General features: G+C 43.6%; 1 protein-coding gene across 2 annotated transcripts in view; it reads right to left on the minus strand.

Annotated features, from left to right (window-relative positions):
- SERINC5 (serine incorporator 5) overlaps positions 1-25,334 on the minus strand; it is an 88,973-nt gene that overhangs the window by 5,743 nt on the left and 57,896 nt on the right. For both annotated transcript variants that reach the window (XM_007179778.2, XM_057540231.1), the window contains exons 3-11: positions 24,523-24,701; positions 23,965-24,047; positions 22,431-22,524; positions 15,332-15,543; positions 13,673-13,768; positions 11,081-11,207; positions 4,770-4,836; positions 1,811-1,850; positions 1,000-1,144 (exon numbers count right to left, since the gene is read on the minus strand). In XM_007179778.2, coding sequence (XP_007179840.1) covers positions 1,000-1,144; positions 1,811-1,850; positions 4,770-4,836; positions 11,081-11,207; positions 13,673-13,768; positions 15,332-15,543; positions 22,431-22,524; positions 23,965-24,047; positions 24,523-24,701 — 1,043 coding nt within the window. The remainder of the gene's footprint in view (positions 1-999; positions 1,145-1,810; positions 1,851-4,769; positions 4,837-11,080; positions 11,208-13,672; positions 13,769-15,331; positions 15,544-22,430; positions 22,525-23,964; positions 24,048-24,522; positions 24,702-25,334) is intronic.

Below are 25,334 nucleotides of genomic sequence, written 5' to 3' on the forward strand. Positions count from 1 at the left end.
ATCTTAGGTATATCCTCAGGCACAACAAATGATGATGCAATAGAAACTTTGGATCGGTCAAAGAAATCTCCAAAAGGAATCAAAAAGAATCTCCATGCAGTGACAGGGAAAGTCGGGCCCATCATGTATTGTCCATCACGTAAGTTAAAAAACAACCCTCAAAGGGGAAAATATGTGTAATCACATTTATGTTTTAAAAATTATATAGGCTTATAAATGCACAGAAAAGGAACGAAAGGATACATACCATATAGTTAGCAGTGGTTATGGGGTGGGGGGGGGTCCATTGTTACTTTTCACACTTCCACCTTAATTTTTTTTTTTTTTTTTGGCCGCGCCATGCTGGCTAACCCGCACCCCCTGCTGTGGAAGCCGGGAGTCTTAACTACTGGACCACCAGGGAAGTCCATATGTTAGTTTTTTTTTTAACAAGATGTTTCAAACTTTTGTAATGAAAGTGTAAAAAAAAAAAAAAAAAAAAAGACAAAGTACAAAGTAGAAAAAAAAGAGTATCTTCTCTTTCTTAAAGGCACAGTTCCATGTTCTTCCTCCTTACTATTACTATGCTCTCAAGACTGCCCACGTGCCATTAACCTCCCATTTTCTTAAAGCTGCAGTGAGTATCACCAATTGCCAGGCTTAGAAGCACTCCAACAGAGGGACTTCCCTGGTGGTCCAGTGGTTAAGACTCCACGCTCCCAATGCAAGGGGCCCGGGTTTGATCCCTGGTCAGGGAACAAGATCCTGTGTGCCGCAACTGAAAGATCCCGCAACTAAGACCTGGCGCAGCCAAATGAATAAATAAATATTTTTTAAAAAAGCATGCTGACAGACTGTCAGGAACGCGGACTGTTTCTGTGAAGATGAGTACAGCAGCACTTGGAGAAGAAGTTTGTTGACTCCAAGAGATCTGATCTTCGGGCCGTAAAGAATAGGATGTTTTTAAAAGACTTTTTTTTTAACAACTTCGAAAACATCTAAGACAATGGGGCCACTCACTTGAACCAGTTGGTGACGGTCATCATCACGTACAGGGAAGCCAAGAAGAATACGAAGTGGAAATAGGCATAGCTGTAGACAGTGCCTCTCTTCTCATCATAAATGACCCTCGGGCCCTCTTTCACATTCTGCTGCTCTTCTGTGTCTGTGAACCACAAAGCGAGCACAAGCCCAGTGAGTGAACACATGCATGTTTACCATTTTCACAAAGCCACACTCGCTAATTTCCATCCCAGGGGCTGTTGAGTAGAAAAGCTGTCAAAAATCATTTGTACCCTCAGGCAATTTCATCTATGCCATAAGCCCCAAATGCCCACCTCACCCCAGAACCTTCTAAAACAGGATGAGTTACCTAATGTCGGTCACATTTATTTTAACAGAAGAGAGCCCTTAAACACACAAAACATATTATAAGCTCAGAAGAAAATGAGAGAGCAGAGCAAGAGTTGTCAAGCCCCTGGGATGCTCTAATTCAAGAAGAAAAGTAAGCTGAACGAAAGAAATTTTCCAAATTATCATTCCTTTAAAAAATGCACTTCCTGCTCCTTGAAATCTCACTGGGTAATGTAACTTATATAAATATGACCCAAAATATAGACTGTTCTTCGCCTGCCAGAATATCAACACAAACAAATCCCAGCAACCCTTTGGGAAGAATGTGTAAAGTGTAACACATAACAAAAAACCAGCTCTGGAATAAAAATTTCCTCTTACCACTCAAGTTATTTGCGCCTGAATCCCAAATGCTTACAGACTAGAGCTACAGGTCTGCAGGGCCACACGGAGCACAGAAGGAAAGCTGTCTACTTACCCTCTCCACCAGAGCCGAAGCAAAAACAACACCGGGCTACCTGCGAGGGCAAAACCAACAAAGTCAGGCGGCTTGCTTTCTGCTTTTCTATCTCCACATTGGTTAAGAACTAAAGGCCACCTACGTGCCAAACCTTCTCCATCTGAACTATATCCCAAGCCCCGAACTGCACGCTTCACTCCTTCGAAAGGTTCTGACTACCTGTTTGTTCTTCCAAGACGCTCTGGGGGCTAGTGACAGGAAATAAGGACATGGAGGTGAGCCACCCAGATCCCCTTCCAAGGTGCTCCCTTAGTGCTTGCTCAGCTACTGCGAGGCTCTAGAAGGCAGCTCCAGGCTTTGCCCCAGCTGTGGGTTGCCCCACCCTCGAGGGAGCCTATCCTGGGCAACCCATACAGAATGCCCGCTCACGGCAGGGCTGTAAAGGCGCAGCCACTGACCCCTGGGGGACAGCCCTGATGGGTCGGGTATCTGCTCCGAGTGCCCAGGGGGTGAGCAGTGGCTCTGTCCAGCCTGCAGTGCCCTTCGACTTCACCCTCTGCCCCATGCTGCCCCCTCCCGTCCTTCCACATGTGTTGATCCTTAATAAACATCCTGCACATCAGGCTCTGCCTCGGTGGCTGCTTCTGGAAAACTCAACCTGGAACACAAAGTGAATGAGACAAGGTCGCCACACTCATGGAGCTCACTCCCGGTGCTTTGCTCTACTTGCTACTTGATGAAATCCTCTTCAGCGCCTGGGGCTGGGATCATTATCCTGTTTACACGTGAGGAAACTGGGGTCAGGCAGGCTGAATAACTGGCCTGAAGTCACAAAACTAGGTTAGTGACAGAGCTGGGAGAGGAACGCAGTGAACCCCAATAGGCAGCATGTGGTATCTAGGAGATGGTGGGGCTGACAGACTCAGAAAGGGTAAAACTAAGGGATCTGGGGCCAGGAGGCCTACCCACATTTCCTATTAAAATCGGGCTCTGAGCTGGCTGCCTCATGGGGGCAGGGGTGCTGGGGACAGCGATGGATGGGATGCTTTCCTTTAACAGTCCTTGGTTCCTTCCAAATGTCATGCCATGTTTCTGACCTACTCAAAACAATAAACAATTTAAAAAAAAACCAGGTTACGAAAAATTACTACATGATTCCAGAAGTACGCTGGTAAACAGAATAAGAAATGCTACACATGCCAAGACAGTCTGGGAAGTGCTGGGTCCTCAGCACCTTCTGGCTAACAGCAGTTTCATGACGAAGAACAGAGAGCCAGGGGCAAGGACGTGGGAGCTTGAGCCTTCGTCCCATTTGTACATCTCAAAGCCAAGCCCTTTTTCCTTCGTGCATCAAGGAAACTTGTCATAGAGGGATTGGCCTTGACAGAATCTTGGATCAAGTGATACAGCCTAAGATTCACTAATTCATTCAATGGGGCCAAGACATGGTATGCTGGGGTCCCAGTTCTTTTGAAGCTTAAGTTACAACAAGAAATGAGTAACTCTCTCTTTCAAAGGTATATCCTGTGAAATGTGAAGCAAGGAGTTAGCTAAACCAACTTCCATCCTGTGTGCTCTCCAGTTCAGAGGGAAACGCTGGAGCTCTTTCCTTGGAATGAGAAGAAAAACATCCTCTCTTAAATCTAATTCGGAGACTTGCTGTTCTTTGCACTTTAACTCTGTACACAATGGGGATATTGAAGCCAGAGCGGTCCAACCTCAGCAGGGGGTGACCCAGTCAGTGGTGTGAATGACCACTTGCCTTCTAGAGGCCATTCTCTTCTGGGAGAATAGGCAGTAACCCATTCAAACTCAGCACAGCTTTCTCCTTCTTCAAGTGACAGAAAGAGCTGTTGAATGATACTGGCAGACTGACAACCCCTCATAATGGTCCACTATCTCCAGATCAGGTGCAGGGAGGACCATCCCCAGAGACCCACTGCAGAACAAAGTGCTCATATCTGGACAGACACCAGGGCCCTTCCTCCACGCAGCCAGGGCTTGGACGCCAGGCAGGATCAGCAACAGGGCCCGTGGAGAGCAGCTGAATCTCCGGCAGTGGTGGTTAGAACACAGCATAGACTCCGGAACCAGAGGGCACAGTTTACACGCTGGCAGATCAAAAGTTTCAAGGACTTAACTTTTCTGTTTTTCCCCCTTCTGTGAAATGGAGATAAAACCCTCCTTGGGTTTCTCTGAGGATTAAATGAAGTCACAGATGTAGCACTTAGAACACAGCTAGTCTTAGCCATCATCGGAACCTCCTGTTCGTTCCATTCTTGGGGTCAGGGCTGAGTCTCTGCCTGGCTGCCTCCATCTGATTAGACCTTTTGTGACCTTGGTGGATGTTCCACTGAGGACCCCAGAAAAAAGACTTTTGCACAAGAAAGAAAATAACATTCTGCTGACCGACAGGCACCCGCCGACCAGCCTGGTTCTTCGGACGCCGACTGTTCACCATTCTTCGCCCCATGAGATGCCCACCTGCTGGAGCTGCTGCAGTTAACAAGCTCACGTACAGACAGTGCCCAGCAGGGCGGCACAGAGCACAGGCACGTCCCTCCCCTGCTCCTTCCCGCAGCTACCATATGACCTCATGGCCGTGCCAGGTACGGAGAGCGCAGACAGGCAAAGACGAGGGGAGTGGGCTAGAAGTTAAGACAACCCGCACACATTCTGTTACAACAGAGGAAACGAGCAAAGAGCAGCCCAACGAGCTACCCAGGCCTCTGGTGGGAGTGGGGCGGCCGAATGCCACACCAGAGGCCAAATTTGTTGGAGGAAAATCAAGGATTTATTTTAATCCTGTAGTATATTCAGGACATTTCTTTTCCTGTACGAAAATTGTATTCCTTCCTGAGGAGAAAAATGGGATCATGGAATGCAGACCACTAAAGATGCAAATAAACACAGAAAAAGCCTTCTGAAAAATGGGCCTTCTGAGATGAAGCAGGGCAAGAAAAGGAAATGAACTTACTTCCAGTTCAGGAGCTGCGTACCGCCCCTGCAGAGCATCGGAACTTGATCTGGTTGTCGACGTCAAACTAAGAGATAAACAAAAAGGTCAGCAAAGCCTATTAACATGTTACATCACATCAAAGGAGGGCAGAGCCTCCTGGCCGAGGCTCCAGTGAGAGGCTCACTCTAACCTACAGTTCTGCTTAAATAAACGTTGTCCATTTTAACATCCCACTTTATTCCAAAACTGCCTGACCTGTTCGATGGCTGATGTTTTTTTCCCATGTTGCAAGAGATCATTTTATGCAAAGAGAAGTTTATAGGTTAAAAAAAATAAAAGTCGTTTTTTTGGTCCTATTATCTTGGTTTTCACTATTGGTTTCTGCTTCTCCTCCCTCAAATGCCAAAATAATTTTCAGATTTCACTTTTATCTTTCCCCTCCCTTTGACTAGTCTCACTTAGAAGGGATCAAAAGCAATGAAAAGAAGGCAGAAATGGCAACAAAACGCACAGGCATGAAAAGCAAAGGTCATCACTATTTTCTGTGATAATCAGCCTTTGGCAGAACAAGGTTTTTCTGTTTGGAAATTCAGCACGGAGTAGTTATCAGTGTGATTTAAAAAAATTCTTCCTGCCACTCTCCCCATGCCTAGAGAGGTAAAATGTTATAAAATCTGGCTTACAGGGGTAAAAAAAAAAAAAAAAAAAAAAAAAAGGTACTTATTTTTCCTGGGGGGGGAAAAAGGACCATTTTAAGCAAATAGAAAAATATTCAATATATATGAATAATCTTTACAGACTGATTTAGCAAATATTTACCGAAGGTGTGCCACGTGCCAGGCCCTGTTCTAAGCACTGGGCACTCAGTGAACACACGACAATCCCTGCCCTCCTGCAGCAAATGCACTAGCCTGGGGGCGGTGGGGCTAGTGCAGAGGCAGGAATTAGCAGACTCATTTCAACCAAATAAACTGCAAGAGGCAACATTGCCTTCTCTGCTCATTCTCTTCCTCTTTCCCAAGGAGAGGAGAGATCAATGAGATGCAAGTAAACAATAAAAAGCTTTCCTCATAAAATGGTCCTCTGGGATCCAAGAGCATTGCTTCTTCTGTGGTCCCCTCAAGTCCAATAGCATCACTTTCACTTCCGCTTTGAACAGATGGATGTTAATGGAGGCCCACTCCACTCCCACGTCCTGACTTTGAGCCTGGTCTGAGGAACGATAGGAACAATTCCCAATGGCTGTGCACCCAAGAAACACATACACCTTGCTCCTGCACTCAACGGCGTGCTCCATTTTGTGCATGTGAATTAGGATTTAACACAGTATATCGTTTCCATGGAGGAAAATGTAACTTAACTTTAGGAAGAGATCAATATCTGGAATTTTCATCTGAAAGATGATATTTAGTCTTTAAAAAAGTTCAAATAAATATTCCATTTCATAAATTCTTGGGAATAAAATGGTTTCAGAAAAGCAAAGCTTTTGATCCTGGCACCTCTGCCACTTTGCTTCCATCATCAGAGAGCACTTTAAAAGGGGAAGCTTTTGTTCTTCTAAAAATACCTATAATCAGTTCATCATTAGTGACATGTGACTTCTACAAGTAGATGTTACTGTAAAATAAGGTCTTTATTCAGTCATGGCCTTTACCCACAGAACACTCTTCTTAAAATTACTGAGAAAATACTGTTTTTACAAACTCTTTAAAAGCCTAGGAAATTCTTATTGTCTGCACTCTGGCTATTACTAAGACCCATCTGGTCGGCACAAGACAACAATTCCCGGATTATCCATAACCTCTTCCCTTCCAGGGCTAAGGCCTGAGTGACTTTAACCCAGTACTTCCTGTGGGGGTGGGAGGAGCCTGACAGCATTTGGTTGGGACAATGCTTCAGTGGACAGAGAAGGTCTAATCACCTTATTTGTTTACTATCTCGAGCCCTCACTCACCAAAAGCCAGTGGCATCTTGCAGTTGTTGTGACAACCAAAAACGAAAAACGCCTCCCTGCTACCCCCAACCCCTCCCAACCTCTGTCATGCCCAGAATCTCTTCCATATTGTAAGAATGATCTGCAATGCAGGTGCCCCTCCACATCTGCTTCAGTGGTTCTGGAACTGGCCAAACTCCACTAGGTCACAGAAAGTCTCTAGACAACATGTCCAGACTTTCCTATCGGAGACCGCAGATTCTGCCCCCGACAAACTTACAGGGCCCTTGAGAGATCCCGTGACTGTTCTCAGACTTGGTATAATCAAGTTCAATTATGTTCCCAGTGGAAACCAGAGTTGGTGGAAAGGGGTCTTCAACATGTTCCTGATGCAGAGACATGAAGATTTCTAGCTGGCAGGTTAGGGAGTAACAGGATTCCCAAAAGGTACTCCCCCCGTTCTTAAATAAAAGCAGTAGGTCCAGAACTCACCAAAAGAAGAGATAACCCTCCTTGACTTGCCAACTTTTCTCCATTTAAACCAATCTCTCCAGTGCCATCTTACCAATCTTGCACCTATTTCCATATGGTCTGCTATAGTGCTGTGAAATGTCCCATTTGGAACTAGCAAGTTGTTTGACCTTTATTAAAGAGTCAGTTTTTCCAATTTTGTACTCAAATTCCTAAGACAGCTGAAAAAATAGTTATTTTTTTCACTTAAGCATAGCTAAAACTGAAATAGCCGGGGAACATTTTACAGCACAAATGCCTCTTAATAATGCAATTATGCAAGTCATCCAGCTGATTGTTCCACCTAAGTGAAGGACCTTACTCCAAGTCTTCCCAGGGGGGGAAAAAATGACGATGAACTTGTCTCTCCCAATACGCCAGCAAAGGAGATGTAAGGAAAGGCTTCCTGAACTGGGGGAGAAATATAGGAGCAGTGTCCACATCTCAATTTTCCTTATGTGTACAACGAGGGAATTGAACTTTTCTTTTTTTGGGGGGGGTGGTGCGCGCACAGCTTGTGGGATCTTAGCTTCCCGACCAGGATGAAGCCCGGGCCCTCGGCAATGAAAGGACACAGTCCTAACCACTGGACCGCCAGAGAATTCCCAAGAGGGAATTGAACTTGATCGACTCCATGATCCTGTCTCATCTGACAGTTTGCGAACTTGAAGCCAACAGAATAACAATTTCAATCAATATCTAGAGACCAAGGAGGGACTTAAGGAATAGCTGGGGGAGGCCAGGGCCTATGACAGCAAGGATCCAGGCCTAAGGGGGTACAGGGGCATCCGCTCATAGAAAGATCCATCAGGGGACTCCTGACGGGGTCTGGGCTGTGACATTTCTTTACAGCATAATGCCTGGGTACAGTAGAAGAGGCTTTGGGAGAAAGGGCAGCCTCAGTTGGAAAGCTGGGGAGTGGGTTTTGGCTGAGCCCTTCTTCCAAGCTAAGACAGCCAAGAGTAAAACATCCTGACAGTGAGTGCCCAGAAGCAGGACTTGGGACAGAGAGCCAGAAACTGAGACTGGAGGTCATCATGAGAGCCTCCTAAAGAAGTGTTTGAGAGAGAGAGAGAGAGAGAGTGTGTCGGGGGTGAGGAGACTCCAGTTGGGTGAGAACACAGCACAGTGAGCCTCTAAGATCTTACCAAAAAAAGTGAACCCCAATCCCAAGCAACCCTGGACTTCCATTGAAAATAGGTGATTTCTTCTCCCTTCAATGCACACACCACCCAATCTTCTGGCTTCCTACAGATTCTATGGAGAATTCTAGATATTCCTGCAATCATCTTCAAATGACAGTTTTCGCCCAGGCAGGGCAGCCTCCTTCTGTAATATCTTCAATCTCTCAATCCTCTGAGTCTAGGAAAGTCAAGATTTGAAACACTCCTAATTGTGCCGCCTCTCACACCTCCCCATTTAAGGCCCTCCTAGGCTGAACTCAGTACCCCTTGAGCTCCAAGATGCTTAGTATCAAGTTCTCAAAGCCCATTCCTCCTGAAGCTGTGGTGGGTAATCAGAGAAAACATCAGTCCCTCAGACACCCTCACCCCACCCTGCGCAGCACCACACTGACCCCTGAGGAATCACCTGCCTTCACCAGGCAGTGTGTTCGTGCCGTGTGTTCCACCAGTACCCTGGAGCTGCCTGTCTACTCCTCATCTGCACTCGGTGTGGCTGCTATTTCTGTCTCCTCGTTCCTTTGCGCGCTACGGTTTTGCAGTTTGGTTACCAGCATTCAAAAACGCTTGTTACTGGCATTTAGACAGATGTTAAGTAGCAGCTGTCACCTTTGAAAGTTGTTATCTTTTGGGAATATCAGATTAGACCTTACCAACCTCCACTAAAGTGCCTCTAAATTCCAAAAGGAGCAATGTTTTATTCATCATTTCTCACTCAAGGGTGGCAGTGAAAATCTAACAGGGTGGAAATTCCACACCACAAACCAACACCACTGGTGGCAGTTCTATCAGCACATTAAATAGCATTTTTGCCATCTTTTCCATTGATGGGCTTATAGCAAATCTATGCCCTATTTTTATCTCAGGGCACAAACATTTTTTATCATGCAGCATTTGGCATTCAGCAACTCAAAAAACATATGATTTTATTCTAACAAATATCTTTACAGCTTTTTTATCCTGATAGTACAAACAAAAGAAACACTAGCTCATTGTAAAAAAAAAAAAAAAATTTTTTTTTAGAAAAAAAGTTATCCCTAATACCACCACTCTTACAAGCTTGGTTTATCTCCTTCCAGGAGTTTTTCTACATGTGTAAATACAACTATATTTTATTTTAAAAATAGAATATTCTACACTTATAGTTCAGTAACCTACTTTCTCCTCACTGGATTTACCAATATTTTTTTACATACCAATACAGAAAAAAACGTGAGTGACAAATCGTAAAATTAGCCATGTTGCTGACACTTCTCCCCAAAGCCCAGCAATAACAGACTCAGGAAGGAAAATCTTAAGAAAGGAAGGGCTGAGAATCAGGATTAAAATGTGGGTGGCCTTTATGAGTTTCCTGAAAACATTCATTGATGAGGGCCCGAATCAGTGAACAAGTATGGAATTAATAACGGTGCAAGGCCAGGAACCGGTCACCACAGTCCCTTCTGCTGCAGCATGGCGAGGCTGTCACCACATCACAGACAGGCTGAGAGCTTGCACGCATTTGCAAGCTTGATGCATGACTGTGAACACGTGCTTTATAAAACTCAGTTCTACGTCTGTCTACGTCTGCCGTCTATGTCTATGTCTGTTGGTCCCTCTCTAGGGCATTAGGGGGTGTTAGAAGCTCTACGAGAAAAAGCCAACATGCTCAGAGAGACATTCTATTTATACAAGCTATCACCACCAGGATGGTACAGTTTTGGCCAGAGGAAGATTACCATGTGCCTGTGACTAGCTGAAATTTTTAGACACTGAAATATAACAAACGAGGGACTTCCCTGGTGGTCCGGTGGGTAAGACTCCATGCTCTCAATGCAGGGGGCCCAGGTTCGATCCCTGGTTGGGGAACTAGATCCTGCATGCATGCCACAACTAAGAGCCCGCATGCCGCAACGAAGATCCCGTGTGCCGCAACTAAGACCCGGCACAACATACATACATACATACATACATAAATAAATATTTTTAAATAAAAATAAAGAAGAAGAAATATAACAAATGAAATGTAAAACACAGGAGTAAAACCTAAACATGAAAGGGTTACTGTCAAAGGGAAGCTTGCTCATCAGTGAAATATGTACCTGAAGTAAGAAACTTATCATTCCTACCCTTTACTTTTCTCCTTATCGTATCTTCTACAGATTTTGAAGGTGGAATAAACCTCACCCCAAGCATCTGCAACACAGCCTGTTTATGTATCACACGTACTTTTGGAGGAATGACTTCGCCTCCTTAATAGCAATGTGGGTTTTAGCATAAAAGAAAAGGGATGCTTCCTGTCTTTCCTGGACCAAGCACAAAATGACTGTGTATGGAGTGCTCTGTACTCTTTCCATCAACAAGAGAACAAACGGTATTTCCGCTGGAGTAGAAAGTTGCCAAAACATTCTGGCACATACCACCTCTTCCTCACTTTGTGCTCCCTTACCCTCCAAAAATGCTTTAGCAAGTAATACTCAACCGTCTGCTAAAGGATTGCAACGTACCATATATTTTATTTACCGCATAGAAATACAAGTTAGGCAAATGAAGTCCAAACACCTAGATTTCATGCTGTAATACCAACCTTTTTACTTCGGGCTACATTTTCCCTCTTCCTCAGATGGTATTTGTTTGGCTGCCTCACACTGCTAAAACGTATTTAAATTCTCCTCTTATACTTTTAAAGTCTGCAAAGATGGCCTCAGGTAACTCCTGAAACTTACCAGGAATACAAGATGCACGCACACAAGAGAGTGGTACCCAGTCCAGCAACCAAGTTTTTGTCTCTGTACAGGTCCTGACCAAAGTCAGGCACACAGATGGTGACGTTCTTCCCATGTTGATCTAGAACTTGTGAAGAAAAGGGAAAGGAATCACAGCCAAATTAGAAAAGCCCGCTGTAACTCAGGAATGCATTCACTTTGGGAAAATGCATGCAGCGCAGAACAGTGAACACTCAGCACTGGAAGCTTCTCCTCTACCGTCCCACTCGACTCAGACTAGATTGTTACTACTGTGAAGCGCCCTCTGCCCCCTAGGAAGCCTCTCGGAGCAAGACCCTCGGGTTCCAGCTTAGTGCTAAAGGGATCTTCAGTCCCAGGACTTTCTAAGAGTCGTGCTATTTTTCAGTACTATTGAAACAACAGTAAAAAGTAAACTTCGGTCGTTTTTCAGTTGATTGGGCGGCAGGTAGCATGCAGCTAACCGAGAGTATCCTCCATGTCTGTCCTCCCTGGAGGAGCGTTGAAACTATTACATCAAACAGGAACCTGCAGGAACTGCTATCTGGCCGACAGCCTCCACCCAGATGAGAAGTCATTATACTGTCGGTAACAGGACAGTCATGACATCTTAAGGCTGTAACCTGGGAACCTCCTCAAGTGGTCTAGAGCTTTAAAAAATTGTGAGAGGCTACATAACAAAGTTTTGTATCATATTACCATCACTAGTCGTTTACTTTTTATCTATCACAGAGTCTTCAATTTTGAACACCCAAGCTGGGTCTGTTTGCCAACTCTGCCCCAAAATAAGGAACATAAACATAAAATAACAGGCTAGAAACCATTTTACAAACATGCACATTCTGAGAGTTTAAAGTTGGACTAAAATTATTACTGGTGCTCCCACTTGAAACTGTAAACTTAACTGTGTGTGCTGTGGTTTAAAGAATCTTTATTCTTAGGCCAATGAAAATTTTCTTTACAAAACTGACCAAAATATGAACTTTGCTATTTAAGTAGTACCACCTGAAATTAAAAATAAAAGTTTTTTTCTGTATTTAAGTGATACCTGCCATTAAAAAGAAAAATGTTGTAACCAAAAACCCCGTTAAGTTAAAAACAGAGATTAATACATAAATAGTCAAAACACTCATAAAAGTCTTAAATAGACTAGACTTAAATAAACTTAAGAGTCACGATAGAGCTTTTTTTTAAAAAAAAATTATATCCAGGATAGACTATACTTAATATGACATACAATTATATTCGCATTGTACTATAAATAGCTATAAAGGCAAGACCCATATGTAGTACATGTATAGGCTAAAAGTTTCAAATTATCTTTGCATTTGCTTTCTAAATTTAAAAAAGGAAAACTTCAATTTTCTATTCTAGAGAAAAGAGAGTACATGTATTTAACCTGATGTATATAAGATAAAATGTACCCAAACATACCCACATGTATATGAGTATACATTTATATACACATTTATATATCACAAAAGTGATAAAGATGATGAAATATAACGAGTTTGGAAATCAACACAAGAAAATTTGGTCCTTTACTGGGAAAGCTTATAATATAATAGTGCTTTTATAGTTCTCAAATATTCATTGCAACTACTCTACAAGAATAATAGGTACCCTTTATATAGCACCTACTACATGCCAGGAACTGTACTTATACTTACATACACACACATACTCACTGAATTCTTAAAAATCACCCTATAAAAGAAGAACTTTAATTATCTTCTTAAAATAATAATTAAAATTCTTATTTTAGGGGCTTCCCTGGTGGCGCAGTGGTTAAGAATCCGCCTGCTAATGCAGGGGACACAGGATCGAGCCCTGGTCCGGGAGGATCCCACATGCCACGGAGCAACTAAGCCCGTGCGCCACAACTACTGAGCCTGCGCTCTAGAGCCCACGAGCCACAACTACTGAAGCCCGTGTGCCTAGAGCCCCTGCTCTGCAACAAGAGAAGCCACTGCAATGAGAAGCCCGCGCATCACAACGAAGAGTAGCCCCTGCTCCTGCAACTACAGAAAGCCCGCGTGTAGCAACAAAGACCAGATGCAACCAAAAAAAAAAAAAAAATCTTATTTTAAAGGCGAGATATCTAGGGAGAGAAAAGTAAGTGACTTTATACAAGTTACTTAAGCAGCAGAACCACTCCCACGCTCTTTCTACTCTCTCCGTTACAGTCAGAGAAATGATCACCTAAAAACAATTAATAACCATCTAAAAATAATAATAAAAAAATAAAGAGAGCAAAAAAATTTTTCTTGAAAATTTTGATTATTTCTTGAACATTTGAGTATTTCTGAGCAGGAAAATGCAGATTAGGCCTGAAAGCAAACTCAACAGCCCTCCTTAGTTCATGTCTTTCCTGAACAGCAGGAAGACTCAGGAGAAGGACGTTTCATGTTCATATCCCATGTTGAGGACGTCATTTAATGAAGAAGTCTAGATCATCTATTTTGATGTGTCGTATCCCTGATACTGAAACGATAGCTCACAGAGACACAGTGCTCACTCCACAAATGACACTATTCATCCTGCAAGCACAGGCTCCCTAACAAGCCGGCTTACCTACTTCTACAGGTTTGCTGGACAGAGCTGAGAACGTGAGATACGTGACGTAGCAGCTGATGAGACCCGACTGCAGTAACCCAGAGTGCGGCTGTCCTGGAGGATGAGAAGAGACAGCGTTTTGAATCAACGATGAGAAAGCATATGTGCCTTAAAAAAACAGGTCTCTCCCAAATGATATCCCTCCAACTTGGAGCCCCACCCTTCAAGGTAAGAAGAGGTACGTAATGTGTTTCTCAGACGACACCAAAACATTTGGGGAGGGGGCGGGGCGGGGAGTGATACACTGAACCTAACTGCTGTTTTAGAGACGACAAGTTCTGCCGAGTTCTCTCCCAACACCCTATTTTGATAATAACTACAGCTGTACTGAAACATATTGCCTGGTCTCCCTGAGGTTCATAACATTAGTTCTTAAATCACAAAATCTCCAAAGAAAATTTACTGTCGTTATTTGTGACATCACATAGCTTAGTGGGGTAAATGATGGATTTTATAGGGTGGGCCTGGATTCCAGATTCGACAAGGCCATCAGACACACATAGTCCATGACAGTGGGAAAAAGCTCATATCTGTCAATGGACAAAAAACCTTTGGGAATACCAGAGCTGGTCCAAACCAAAGAAGAAGGCTATGGGACTGAGCATTCACTGGGAAAAGGTCTTCAACGTTACAATATTTAAATTAAACTGTTTGGATGGTTGAGAGTAACCAAGACGTGATAAAAGCGATTCATCCTTTTTTTGGTGAAATTTTCAACCACCTGCAGACATAAAAGGATTTAGTTTTACCCAGTCTTCCCTCTGATTAAATTTATTCCCAGAGTTATAATTATTTAATTATAATGACCAATAAAGGTAAAAAATAGGCCCTTTTATAATGTTGCTCTTTGGCATGGGAATAAGACTCACCTTAACAATTAATGGCATTAAACCAAATATTTCAAAATATTATAACTATTTCAAAAAGTAGGATTTAACCCAAAGAATATTTTAATCTGAATACTAATGCTTTAGGAAATTCTTAATTGATCAATTAAAGGAACTGGAGGAGTAATAACCACCTCAATTTCAATAATGAACTCCCATCATCTTTCCTTTTGGCTTTGAAACAAGCATGAGCAAGATGAGGCTCACAGGTTTCTGTTGGCTTTGCAGAGGAAGGACCGGGATACGAGAAAGGTTAGCTCCCAGAGCTGGCTGCCGGCAGAGCCAGGATTGGATTTCCTGCTTCCTGACTCTGGGACCACGCTGTCCTCAATTTGTGGTCCACAGGGGTCTTAAGTGAAAGATGAGCCGCAAAACAGCTCCTTCCGTAGCCTTCTCACTCATTCAAGTTTTACACAGAGATCACAGGGAAGAGCTAAATATCCACTCAAGGTGTTTTCCATTGAAAGGCTCCTTGTAGTACATTATGTAATGGCAACATCTATCTCCTTATTTATTGGCTTCATTACACTCAAATCTTCGACACAAGGCATGCGTGACTATCACATTCGCCCCAGTGTGGGGCATGAAGGGGACACTGGGGTCCCACCTTTCCTATTGCTGACCCACCCGTGGTAAATTAAGGAATGACCATAATTTCCAAAAAGGGAGGGGTGTTGCTCAAAGACATTTATAATATGAATAAGGAAGAATGGGAAAAAACTGTGCTTACGATTTTGGACACATGGTGAGATGGCTACCGCTGAAATAAGCAGACACAGGCCTCCGTTTATCCCCAGAAGAATTTTATTTTCCACGCAACCATCTTTCTGTGTATAAAACACTGCCATCAAAATCAAGCCTCCCGTGGCGATGGAGTACATGATGAGAGTCACCAGGGACAGAGAGGCGTACCACAGCTTGTTGCTAGCTGTGCCTGCGGTCCTGTTTCTCCAGGAAGTGGAGAAGAGGAAGGGGAGAGAAGACAGGTCAGTTGATTCTCCGACAGCATCTACCATCCCTCAGGCATTATTAACTAATGCTATCAGGCCCCAGGCCATAGTAATGAGTTATCCAGAAGGCCTATCATTTTACCGACTAGAAGCTCGAAGGTACAGGTAAATATGTAAAAACTTCTTGGCTCAAGCATAGAATTTTTTCTAAACACTGAAAACATTCCATCTTTGACTCAAGTGTATTCACCAAGTAAAACGAATATACCACAGACTTTATTCTAGCTTCCCCATTCTGGATGTCAATTACCCTGGGACAGGTTTTGGCAGTATTAAAAAGTGGCTCTTTGCTGGAGTTTGAGCTTTCCCCATAAACACAGAGCTTGGAGGTGCCAGTCTCTTATGCCAAGCGCTGCCAGCAGCTCCTGCTGATGCTCATCTTCTCTTCAGGGAGAGAGAAGCAAATGAACTTCACCCGGTGAAAGACTGGCTGACCTCAGCTCTTCTGTCCCTGCACTGAAAAGGAGAATCTCTACTAGTACTGCTTCTCCCAAACAATGCCAGGTATGATTAAGGAGAAGTCTGACAGTAGAAAAAGTGAAGACAGGAATTTCCTGGTGGTCCAGTGGTTAGGACTCAGTGCTCTCACTGCCAGGGGCCCAGGTTCAATTTCTGGTTGGGGAACTAAGATCCCGCAAGCCACGCAGCACGGCCAAAAAAAAAAAAGGGGGGGCGGGGTGGGGGGAGAATAAAATCAGCCGGCAAAAGAGTAAAAATTTTAATGGGATTTACAATAAAGAATCTAAAAGAGGAGGTTAATGTGCTCTCTGGTTTATATAAACATTAATAAAGGGATGGGAGAAATAAGTAGTGATTTCACAATCTACAGAAACTGTTCAGAACAAAGAAAAGAGTGCTTATTGTTGCTAAATGAAGAGGACAGAACAACAACAGGGGGATGGACTGAATCACTGTCGTCTGCCTCAGGAATCAATTGCCCTTTGTAACCACACTCTCACAAACCTTCACAGAGAAAGCAGCATACTTAATGTCTTCACAAAGCTGGAAAGTGTTCAAGCAACCCAGCTAAAATGTTCCAATTATGAAGTTACTGCAGCCGGAGACAAAGAAAACAGGGAGGAAAGGCCAAAATGACAATGACCATCATATTCCTGAAACTGAGCCAGGTGCTCCGATGACCACAGAGTTATTCTCACAGAGAAGGCACACAAAGCAAATGAAGAGAAAATGAAACTAGAGAAAGGCAGGAGCCAAATGGTAATCGATGACAGGGAGAGAAAACGGATTATGTAGAAAAAGGTGAACACTGCTGACCAGTGTGTAGGTGGGGTCCAGCTGTTTCCTCACTAGTCTTTTGGGTTACGTTATTAGTATAAGAAGGACTTTCTTAACAGTTAATTTATGCTTAGATTCCCAAGGTTAAATCTTCAACCCTAACCTCTCCGCTCAACTCCAGGCTCCTATTATCCAACTGTTAATGTCTCCACTTGGAGGTCTAATCTGCATGTCAAATTCAGCAGGTCCAGATTAACTTCCCAATATTCAAACCTCCATCCCCAAACGTGCTCTTCTATGATCTTCCCAACCTCAGAACACGGCAATTCCATTCTTCTCATTAGGGGTGGGGGTGGGGGGAGATTAAAGAACTGCAGTTGCTCTTGACCGCTGTCTTTTTCTCTCCCTGCTCCTGTCCTCTCCCCACCACCATGCCATCCCCAGCAGCAAATTCCACTGGTTCCAACTTCAGACTATATCAGAATCTGACTGCTGCTACCACATGGCTCCAAGCCACCTCGTCCCTCACCTGGATCATCTCCCACTAGTCTCCTTACGTGCACCTGTAACCCCCTCTCATCTTTTCTCAACTTAAAATGTGCATTAGACTCCATCTCTCTAGTGCCCTTCCATGATGGTCCCAGAAGCCCTTCATGAGCCAGCCCAGGGCCGTCTCTGATTTCATCTCTTGCACCCTTCCCTCACCACTGGGGTCCAGCCACAGTGGATGTCCCTGTGCCCCTTAAAGAAGCCAGCACAATCCTGCCTTAGGCTCTCCCCAACTTCCCTCGTCTCCCTCACACCTCGTCATGAAAGCCTTTCCCTGCTCTGCTCGCCCCAACTCCCATACCCTGCTTTCTTTTTCTCCAGAGCACTTTTCGTCATTGAACCTAGTCGTATTTGCTTGATTATAAGTTATCTATCCCCCCTCTCCCCAGGAGAATGTACGCTCCACAGAGCAGGACACGGTTGCATTCACTGCTGCTCTCCTACTGTCGAGTGCCCGGCAAATAATAGGTGCTTAATGAATACTGGTGCAAGGACTGCCAACTGTTAGAGAATAACTGGGTGCAGCAATGGTGGCAGAGTGGCTGTGATTCCTGCTGCTCCAGACTCAGTTGGTCCTCCCCATGACATCTTCTACAGACACCCCAAATAAGTGCTGTGACTTATTTACCTTTATACTCTTGGTGCCCGGCACACAGTTAATACTCCAAAAATTTTGAATCAGTGCTCAATAAGAAGCACTTGGATGGAGATCAGAAAAAGACCGGGCAGCGGGGAGGAGTGTATGGACACAGAAGCAAGCAGGTTATCAGGTTAGGAAAGATGGCTGGGCTCAGGCTTCGGGTGAGGGTTAGGAGTAAACAAAACCCAACAACAACATTAATTTAAAATCTAGAAAATCTAATAAATAAATAAATAAGATCTAGAAAATGGGTCTTCATTAGAAATACCTAAATAGGGCTTCCCTGGTGGCGCAGTGGTTAAGAATCCGCCTGCCAATGTAGGGGATATGGGTTCAAGCCCTGGTCCGGGAAGATCCCACGTGCCGCGGAGCAACTAAGCCCGCGCACCACAACTACTGAGCCTGCGCTCTAGAGCCCGCGAGCCACAACTACTGAAGCCCGTGTGCCTAGAGCCCATGCTCCACAACAAGAGAAGCCACCGCAATGAGAAGCCCGCGCACCGCAACGAAGAGTAGCCCCGGCTCGCCACAACTAGAGAAAGACCCAATGCAGCAAAAAAAAATAAAAATTAATTAATTAAAAAAAAAATGCAACTCCCCCCAAAAAAGAAACACCTAAATATACTGTTTACTTTTTGTTATTTCAGTTTTTTTTAAATAAATTTATTTATTTATCTATTTATTGGAGGCGTTGGGTTTTCGTTGAGGTGCACGGGCTTCTCATTGCAGTGGCTTCTCGTTGCGGAGCATGGGCTCTCGGTGCACAGGCTTCAGTAGTTGTGGCACACAGGCTCAGTGGTTGTGGCTCACGGGCTCTAGAGTGCAGGCTCAGTAGTTGTGGCACATGGGCTTAGTTGCTCTGCGGTATGTGGGAATCTTCCCAGACCAGGATTCGAACCCGAGTCCCCTGCATTGGCAGGCAGATTCTTAACCACTGCGCCACCAGGGAAGTCCCTGTTATTTCAGTTTTGATATAGAACTGATGCTTCGAATTATAAAAATTGACCTAGAAAGTGTCAAAAACAAGACAACAGGCTTAGAAAGGAGTCGCTTATGCTAAGCCCCACATCACCAAACCAACACAGCTTAAGAGTTTCAGCTCTCCCAGAAACGGAATCTTAAACCAGTCAATCCGGAATCCCCTGATCAGCACTAGTTAGGTCACCTAACTGGCAGACGCCTGCCATCCCCTGAAGGAAAGTTACCTCACAATAACCAACCTGCTTTTTTGCCGAATATAACTTCCTTGTCCCTGCTCTCTGCTGCCTATAAATGTCTTTTATTTTGTACAGCTCCTCGGAGCTCCTTTCTATCTGCCAGACTGGAGGGTGCCCAATTTGAATCAAATTTTGCTCGGACAAACTCTTAAAAAAATTTTAATATGCCCCAGCTTACCTTTTAACAAAAGAACAAAACACATTAAACATCACCCAACCACAACATTTTTCAGGTAAAAAAAAAACTGAGGTCAGAGAGGCCAAGTCATATGCCTCAAGTAAAACAGCCAGAGAGCCAGGGGCACTAAAATCTGCAGCATTTGTGTCCAGGCCCATGGCCTTTCTATCCTACTGCCTTTCGGGTCTTCTCCTTCTCAAGATCTTTACAAAAGGAGGAAAAAAAAAAAAGAAAGGAAAAGGGAAGAAAACTTTTGGTTGTTCCATGAAGAGTGATACAAGTATTATATTTTCTAGACTAACCTTGTAAGCAAGAATCTCTGTTAAGAAACACATAAAAAAAAACTAAATTAGATGAATTTACATAAAAATAACAATACTTGTACGTTTCCTAGCTTAATCCTAATTTTAGGCCGACCAACCAGCTGTGAGTACGTAGACAAAAGAGATTTTGTTGGGACACTGGCCTCAAAGCCAGGACAACAGCAACATCAATCGTTGCAAAGCTCTTAAGCCATTCCTATTGGGTGGTTTCTGGAAAGTTTTTAAAGCAATCAAACTCTTCCAAAATGCCTGTTAAAACCTGGCATCGATAATTAGTCCCAGAAAATGGCTTCAGAATCAATCAAAACATTAAAGTCAGAGTAAAAAAGCACAAGTATTCTCAAGAGAACATACTATTTAATGGGCAAACCAGGCACTCAGTATCAAAGATATTAATATTTTACCATGAAGTTCCTTACTCGAAGTTTATTTGTAAAAATTTTAGAAAAAACTTAGGGTGATGCATTCATTTTGTCAAATAAAAAATTCAGAATGAAAGTACTTAAGAATCACCAGGGAGGGCTTCCCTGGTGGCGCAGTGGTTGAGAATCTGCCTGCTAATGCAGGGGACACGGGTTCGAGCCCTGGTCTGGGAAGATCCCACATGCCACGGAGCAGCTGGGCCCGTGAGCCACAATTGCTGAGCCTGCGCGTCTGGAGCCTGTGCCCCGCAACGGGAGGGGCCGCGATAGAGAAAGGCCCGCGCACCGCGATGAAGAGCGGTCCCCGCACCGCGATGAAGAGTGGCCCCCGCTTGCCGCAACTGGAGAAAGCCCTCGCACGAACCGAAGACCCAACACAGCCATAAATAAATAAATAAATAAATAAATAAATAAATAAATAAATAAATAAATAAATAAATAAATAAATAAATAAAATGAGAAACAGCATGTTTAAAAAAAAAAAAAAAAAAGAATCACCAGGGAATTCCTTGGTAGTCCAGTGGTTAGGATTCCATGTTTTTACTGCCGAGGGCCCGGGTTTGATCCCTGGTCTGGGAACTAAAATCCCACAAGCCACATGGTGCAGCACCCCCCGCCATCCCCCCCCCCAAAAAAAGAATCATCATCAATGGAAAGAATGGTATTTAATCAATTAAAATGCATTTCCAACTTATTGTGCATATTTCTTCTGCATAACTGAGAACAGGGTCACATAAAACTATAGTCAACCATTTGACTTATCTTTAGGAAAACTTTGCTGCCTCGAAACAAGATCTAGTAGAAGCCCCAAACATACTAGGTTTCAGAGATGACTCAAAATGCAGGACAGCATGCAATATTAAACTTATATATGTACTCAGACCTAGAAATCTGTATTATCATAGAGATTAAGATTTGAGGGGAGTTCCACGGCAGTCCAGTGGTTAAGACTCTGCACTTCCAATGCAGGGGGCGTGGGTTCAATCCCGGGTCAGGGAGCTAAGATTCCCACATGCCGCGCAGCGCGGCCCCCGCCCAAAAAAAAAAAAGATTTGAAAAAATACCAAAACACGCCTGTAGTGCTACCTGTATGACTATTCAATGTGCTGTAAACATTTTTAAATTGGCATTTGGGTGCTTACTCCAATATTTACCAAATAATAAAATGGTTAACACTATCTTTTCACTCAGTCATCTCATGATTCGATTTTCAAAAAAACAAAACCAAAACAAAACAACTACTACTACCACTAAGCTGAGGAATATAATCAGGATGAAAAGCATTTTGAGAGAATTTGGACAGTATATTTTGTTTTATCCAAAATAAAAAATAAAATTCATTCATATAGAACTTTCAGATCCCCCGCCCAAACAGTACAAAATAACATGATGCCTACAAAATCTACAAAATTACAAAAGCCTTACTGGATATAGCAGGCAGTTATTTTCATTCATACTTTATAAGTAAAGTAAGACAGAGCACTTCAGTGCTTTGCTCAGAGGTCACAAAGAGAGTCAACCTGGCCTTAGCACTGAAGGAGCTGGACCCTTGTCTAGCTGTCATTTCCTCAATGTGGCTCAGCAAGAAATAAAACGAGCCATTAATAGTTTGGCATTTCCCATGTATTCTAGGATGTGAATTCTATTTTCAAGGCACTTACAAAGGGTCTATTTTTTTTTTAAAGTCGGGGAGGCTTTCTAAGGTAGAACAACAGATCTTCCTTATGAAGGGGTTCTTCCCCTCTTAGGCAGTTGAGAAGGAACAAAAATTTTTTAAAAAAGAAAAGCACTATTTCATTGAATATTCTTTGCAGAAAATGAACCTCCAGCTCCAAAGTACTTTTTTCTTTCTTTTTAATCTCCTAAGGATGGGCGCCTAAGATAAAGCCTACCCAAATTTTCAGCCACTAACGCAAGCATGGAACAGGGGCTGCAAGGTGCCAGCAGTGGGGCTGAGTGTGGCTAAGTCTTAGAGCCCAAATGAGAGGGTGCAGGGAAAAGAGAGCCAAAGGGTGAAAAGAAATGAAGTGGAAAAAGGAAAAGTAGAAAGGCGAGAAAAACAGTATGGGAGAGGAGTAAATGAAGAGGTCCAAAGAGCAGGAAGGAAGGGAGAGAACAAGCAAAAATTGTTTTTGGTGTAAGCAGGCTGCTAATCCCTGGCAATACAACTCGGGGTAGAGCCTCTGTCAACACTGGGCACTTTCTCTGAGTCAGAGAGTAAGTTCACGCGGAAGCTCTCCATAAAGGCACATACCAGTTCTTGTTCCATTTATGTGCAAACTCCACAAGTAAGAGGAGCTGGATGCCTATGAACAGGAAGCCTCCGACGGCTCCCACATAGCGCCAGGCTGCAAAAGAAGACCGTCCGAAAGGAGATGAGGTGACTGTCCCAAGTGTTTAACTCACAAGAGAGTAATGACTACAGTTAGTTTTTACTGCAGGCTCCCTGTACCAGTAACACATTTAATTCCCACACAACCCTACAAGGTGGGTACTACTATTACACCCACTTTACAGATGAGAAAAACTGAGAGTCTACACGTAAGTTGACAAGGTCCCATAGCCAGCAAAGGGTGGGGCTGGGATGTGAACACAGGCAATCCGGCACCACAGCATCCAAGCTTCACCTCCATGCTATAAATAAATGCCAGATAGCCTAACAGATGCAGTAATTCATAAAATCAACAATGACCCTCAATTTAAAAGTAAATCACACAATGCCAGAAAAACCAAGGATTCAAATTTTACCGGATAGAGACCCACCAATGTCCAGTGAGGAAATGAGGTTCAAATGGGGGGCCACGGACTCAGGTTCTACTTCTGGCTCGGCCACAGAGAAGCCCAAACCTTGGATAAGCGCATCACATCTCTGGGTTGTCTATAATACGACTGAGCTGTGCTAGAGGATGGACAGCTAGGTCCCGTCCCATTCTAAGTATATTATCGTAATATATACAAGGACCTCTGTGGAGAATAGAAAACTAGTTACCAGTATTTTAGGTAAAAAGACAACTTGGATACAACTTCCTTAAGGAGTACATAAAACCGGTATGACCCTAAGAAACTATCTGGAGCCTGATATATGGCTATTTGAGGGACTATGGCTGTTCCTTATTCACAATGTGAATATTTTTACTATCTTAATAAGGAAAGTGAATCCATTTGGGTCTGAACAGTGTTCTGAACCTCTAAAACTCAGGCTTTTTTCCCCTCCCTACCTCATATGAAGAAGGGCCCCTTGTTTCAGCTATGATTGAATGCTTTATATTAAATAATTTTGGTAGGTTCTATCAATAAGGAATATAATTCAGTGTTATACAGTTTCACATAAGGCAAGTTTAGAGATAGTCTGGAGGATGCCTTTCTTACCCCATTATAGCTACAGCAGATTTAAAGCTGCTAAGAAGCCCTAAGTTTGTGTGCAGTGCTCAGAAAGAACAAGGTCTCCCCGGGTCACGCTGACATGCTAAACTAGTTTTCAAACAAGTTTTAAGTGCTTCATTTTCCCTTCAGGCTAATAACCTTAGTTTCAATTCTTCAAGCGGTAGAGTAACTAAAGGTCCTCTCACCCCTCCCAGGGAGGGAGAAGTGGGCGGGGGTGGGGGGTGGGGGTGGGCGGCTACAGAGGGTGGGTGAAGTGTGGGCAGCTGAGGCAGGATTTTTTTTTTTTAAGCTATAAGAAAGTTAGTAACCTACAATATCAAAGGCACCCTGGACTACGCTTTCGAACAGTTTTACAAAGTGAATAAAAACACAATAAACAGATACCCCCAATACCCCATCTGTACCATTTAGAAAGGTCTCCTGATCTGGAATGAAGAAGGCTCCTGAGCACATGGCCCCCAACAGCAGAAGTTTAAAGAACCAAAAGCTGGAGGGGAAGGAGAAAAAAAAAAAAAAGGAAATGTATTTAAATGATATTCAAGGAAGGACAAAAGACCTCTTAGAGGTAAGCGTGTCAATTCACGATTCTGTTCTCTCCAAATGGAGGGGAAGTAATTAAGTGACTGGAGACTGCCTTTTCCCATAATTAGACAGACTTCGGTGTGGCCTCTGATTGTGCAAAACCATTTTGTTGCAGGGGTGGAAGTGACCTGGGGGAAGCTCTTGGTATAAGAAATAAACTTTTATCTCCAATGCATTTCTCATTATGGTACCAGGTGTTACAAATAGGATTCCAGTTCTTAGGCCACTGTGTGGTGGTAAGTATAAGTTCCACCTTCCCTAAAATCAGTGTCAACAATGTCAACCAGAGGAAAGCAGTCAGAGGGTCTGAAGAGTGGAAGAGGTCCTGGAATGTTGCTCTGAATATAAGGAACGGTGAAAGGATCCCCACAAAGACTCACCCATTGTGAATATAGGCTCTACAACTTTTACTGTTGTTGATTTTCAAGGTCAGGAGGCAGAATATAAAGAAGAAACAGGCCATTCCAAAACAGACTCTATATACCGCAGAATACCCCACCAGCTTCTCACAGGTGTCGCCAGCTTTAATGCCTTTACAGATATCCTCGAAAAAAGGGATCTGAAGAAAAAGAGAAAAAGTCATTTGTTAAAACTAGGAAAAGAAGGGCTGCCATGGAGTGTTCTTTCAGCCTACAAGTCAAAATCCAGTGTGAAATACACCATGTGCAGAGAGAAATTAAGACTGAGAAGAGGGGCTTCCCTGGTGGCGCAGTGGTTGAGAATCTGCCTGCTAATGCAGGGGACACGGGTTCGAGCCCTGGTCTGGGAAGATCCCACATGCCACGGAGCAGCTGGGCCCGTGAGCCACAATTGCTGAGCCTGCGCGTCTGGAGCCTGTGCCCCGCGACGGGAGGGGCCGCGATGGAGAAAGGCCCGCGCACCGCGATGAAGAGTGGTCCCCGCACCGCGATGAAGAGTGGCCCCCGCTTGCCGCAACTGGAGAAAGCCCTCGCACGAACCGAAGACCCAACACAGCCAAAAATAAATAAATAAATAAATAAATAAATAAGAAAATCCTTTTAAAAAAAAAAAAAAAAAAGACTGAGAAGAAAGTCTCTCTTCCAAAGACCTCTTTCTTTCTCTGAATCTTTCTTAAAAATATAGTGCTCGTAACATACCACTCCACCTCCACTTACTCCTAATGAATTCTGAAATCCAGCATCAGAGTTTTAAAAAATGATACTTATAATAC

Source organism: Balaenoptera acutorostrata, chromosome 2 (assembly GCF_949987535.1).
Source record: "Balaenoptera acutorostrata chromosome 2, mBalAcu1.1, whole genome shotgun sequence".
Classification (NCBI taxonomy): Eukaryota; Metazoa; Chordata; class Mammalia; order Artiodactyla; family Balaenopteridae; genus Balaenoptera; species Balaenoptera acutorostrata.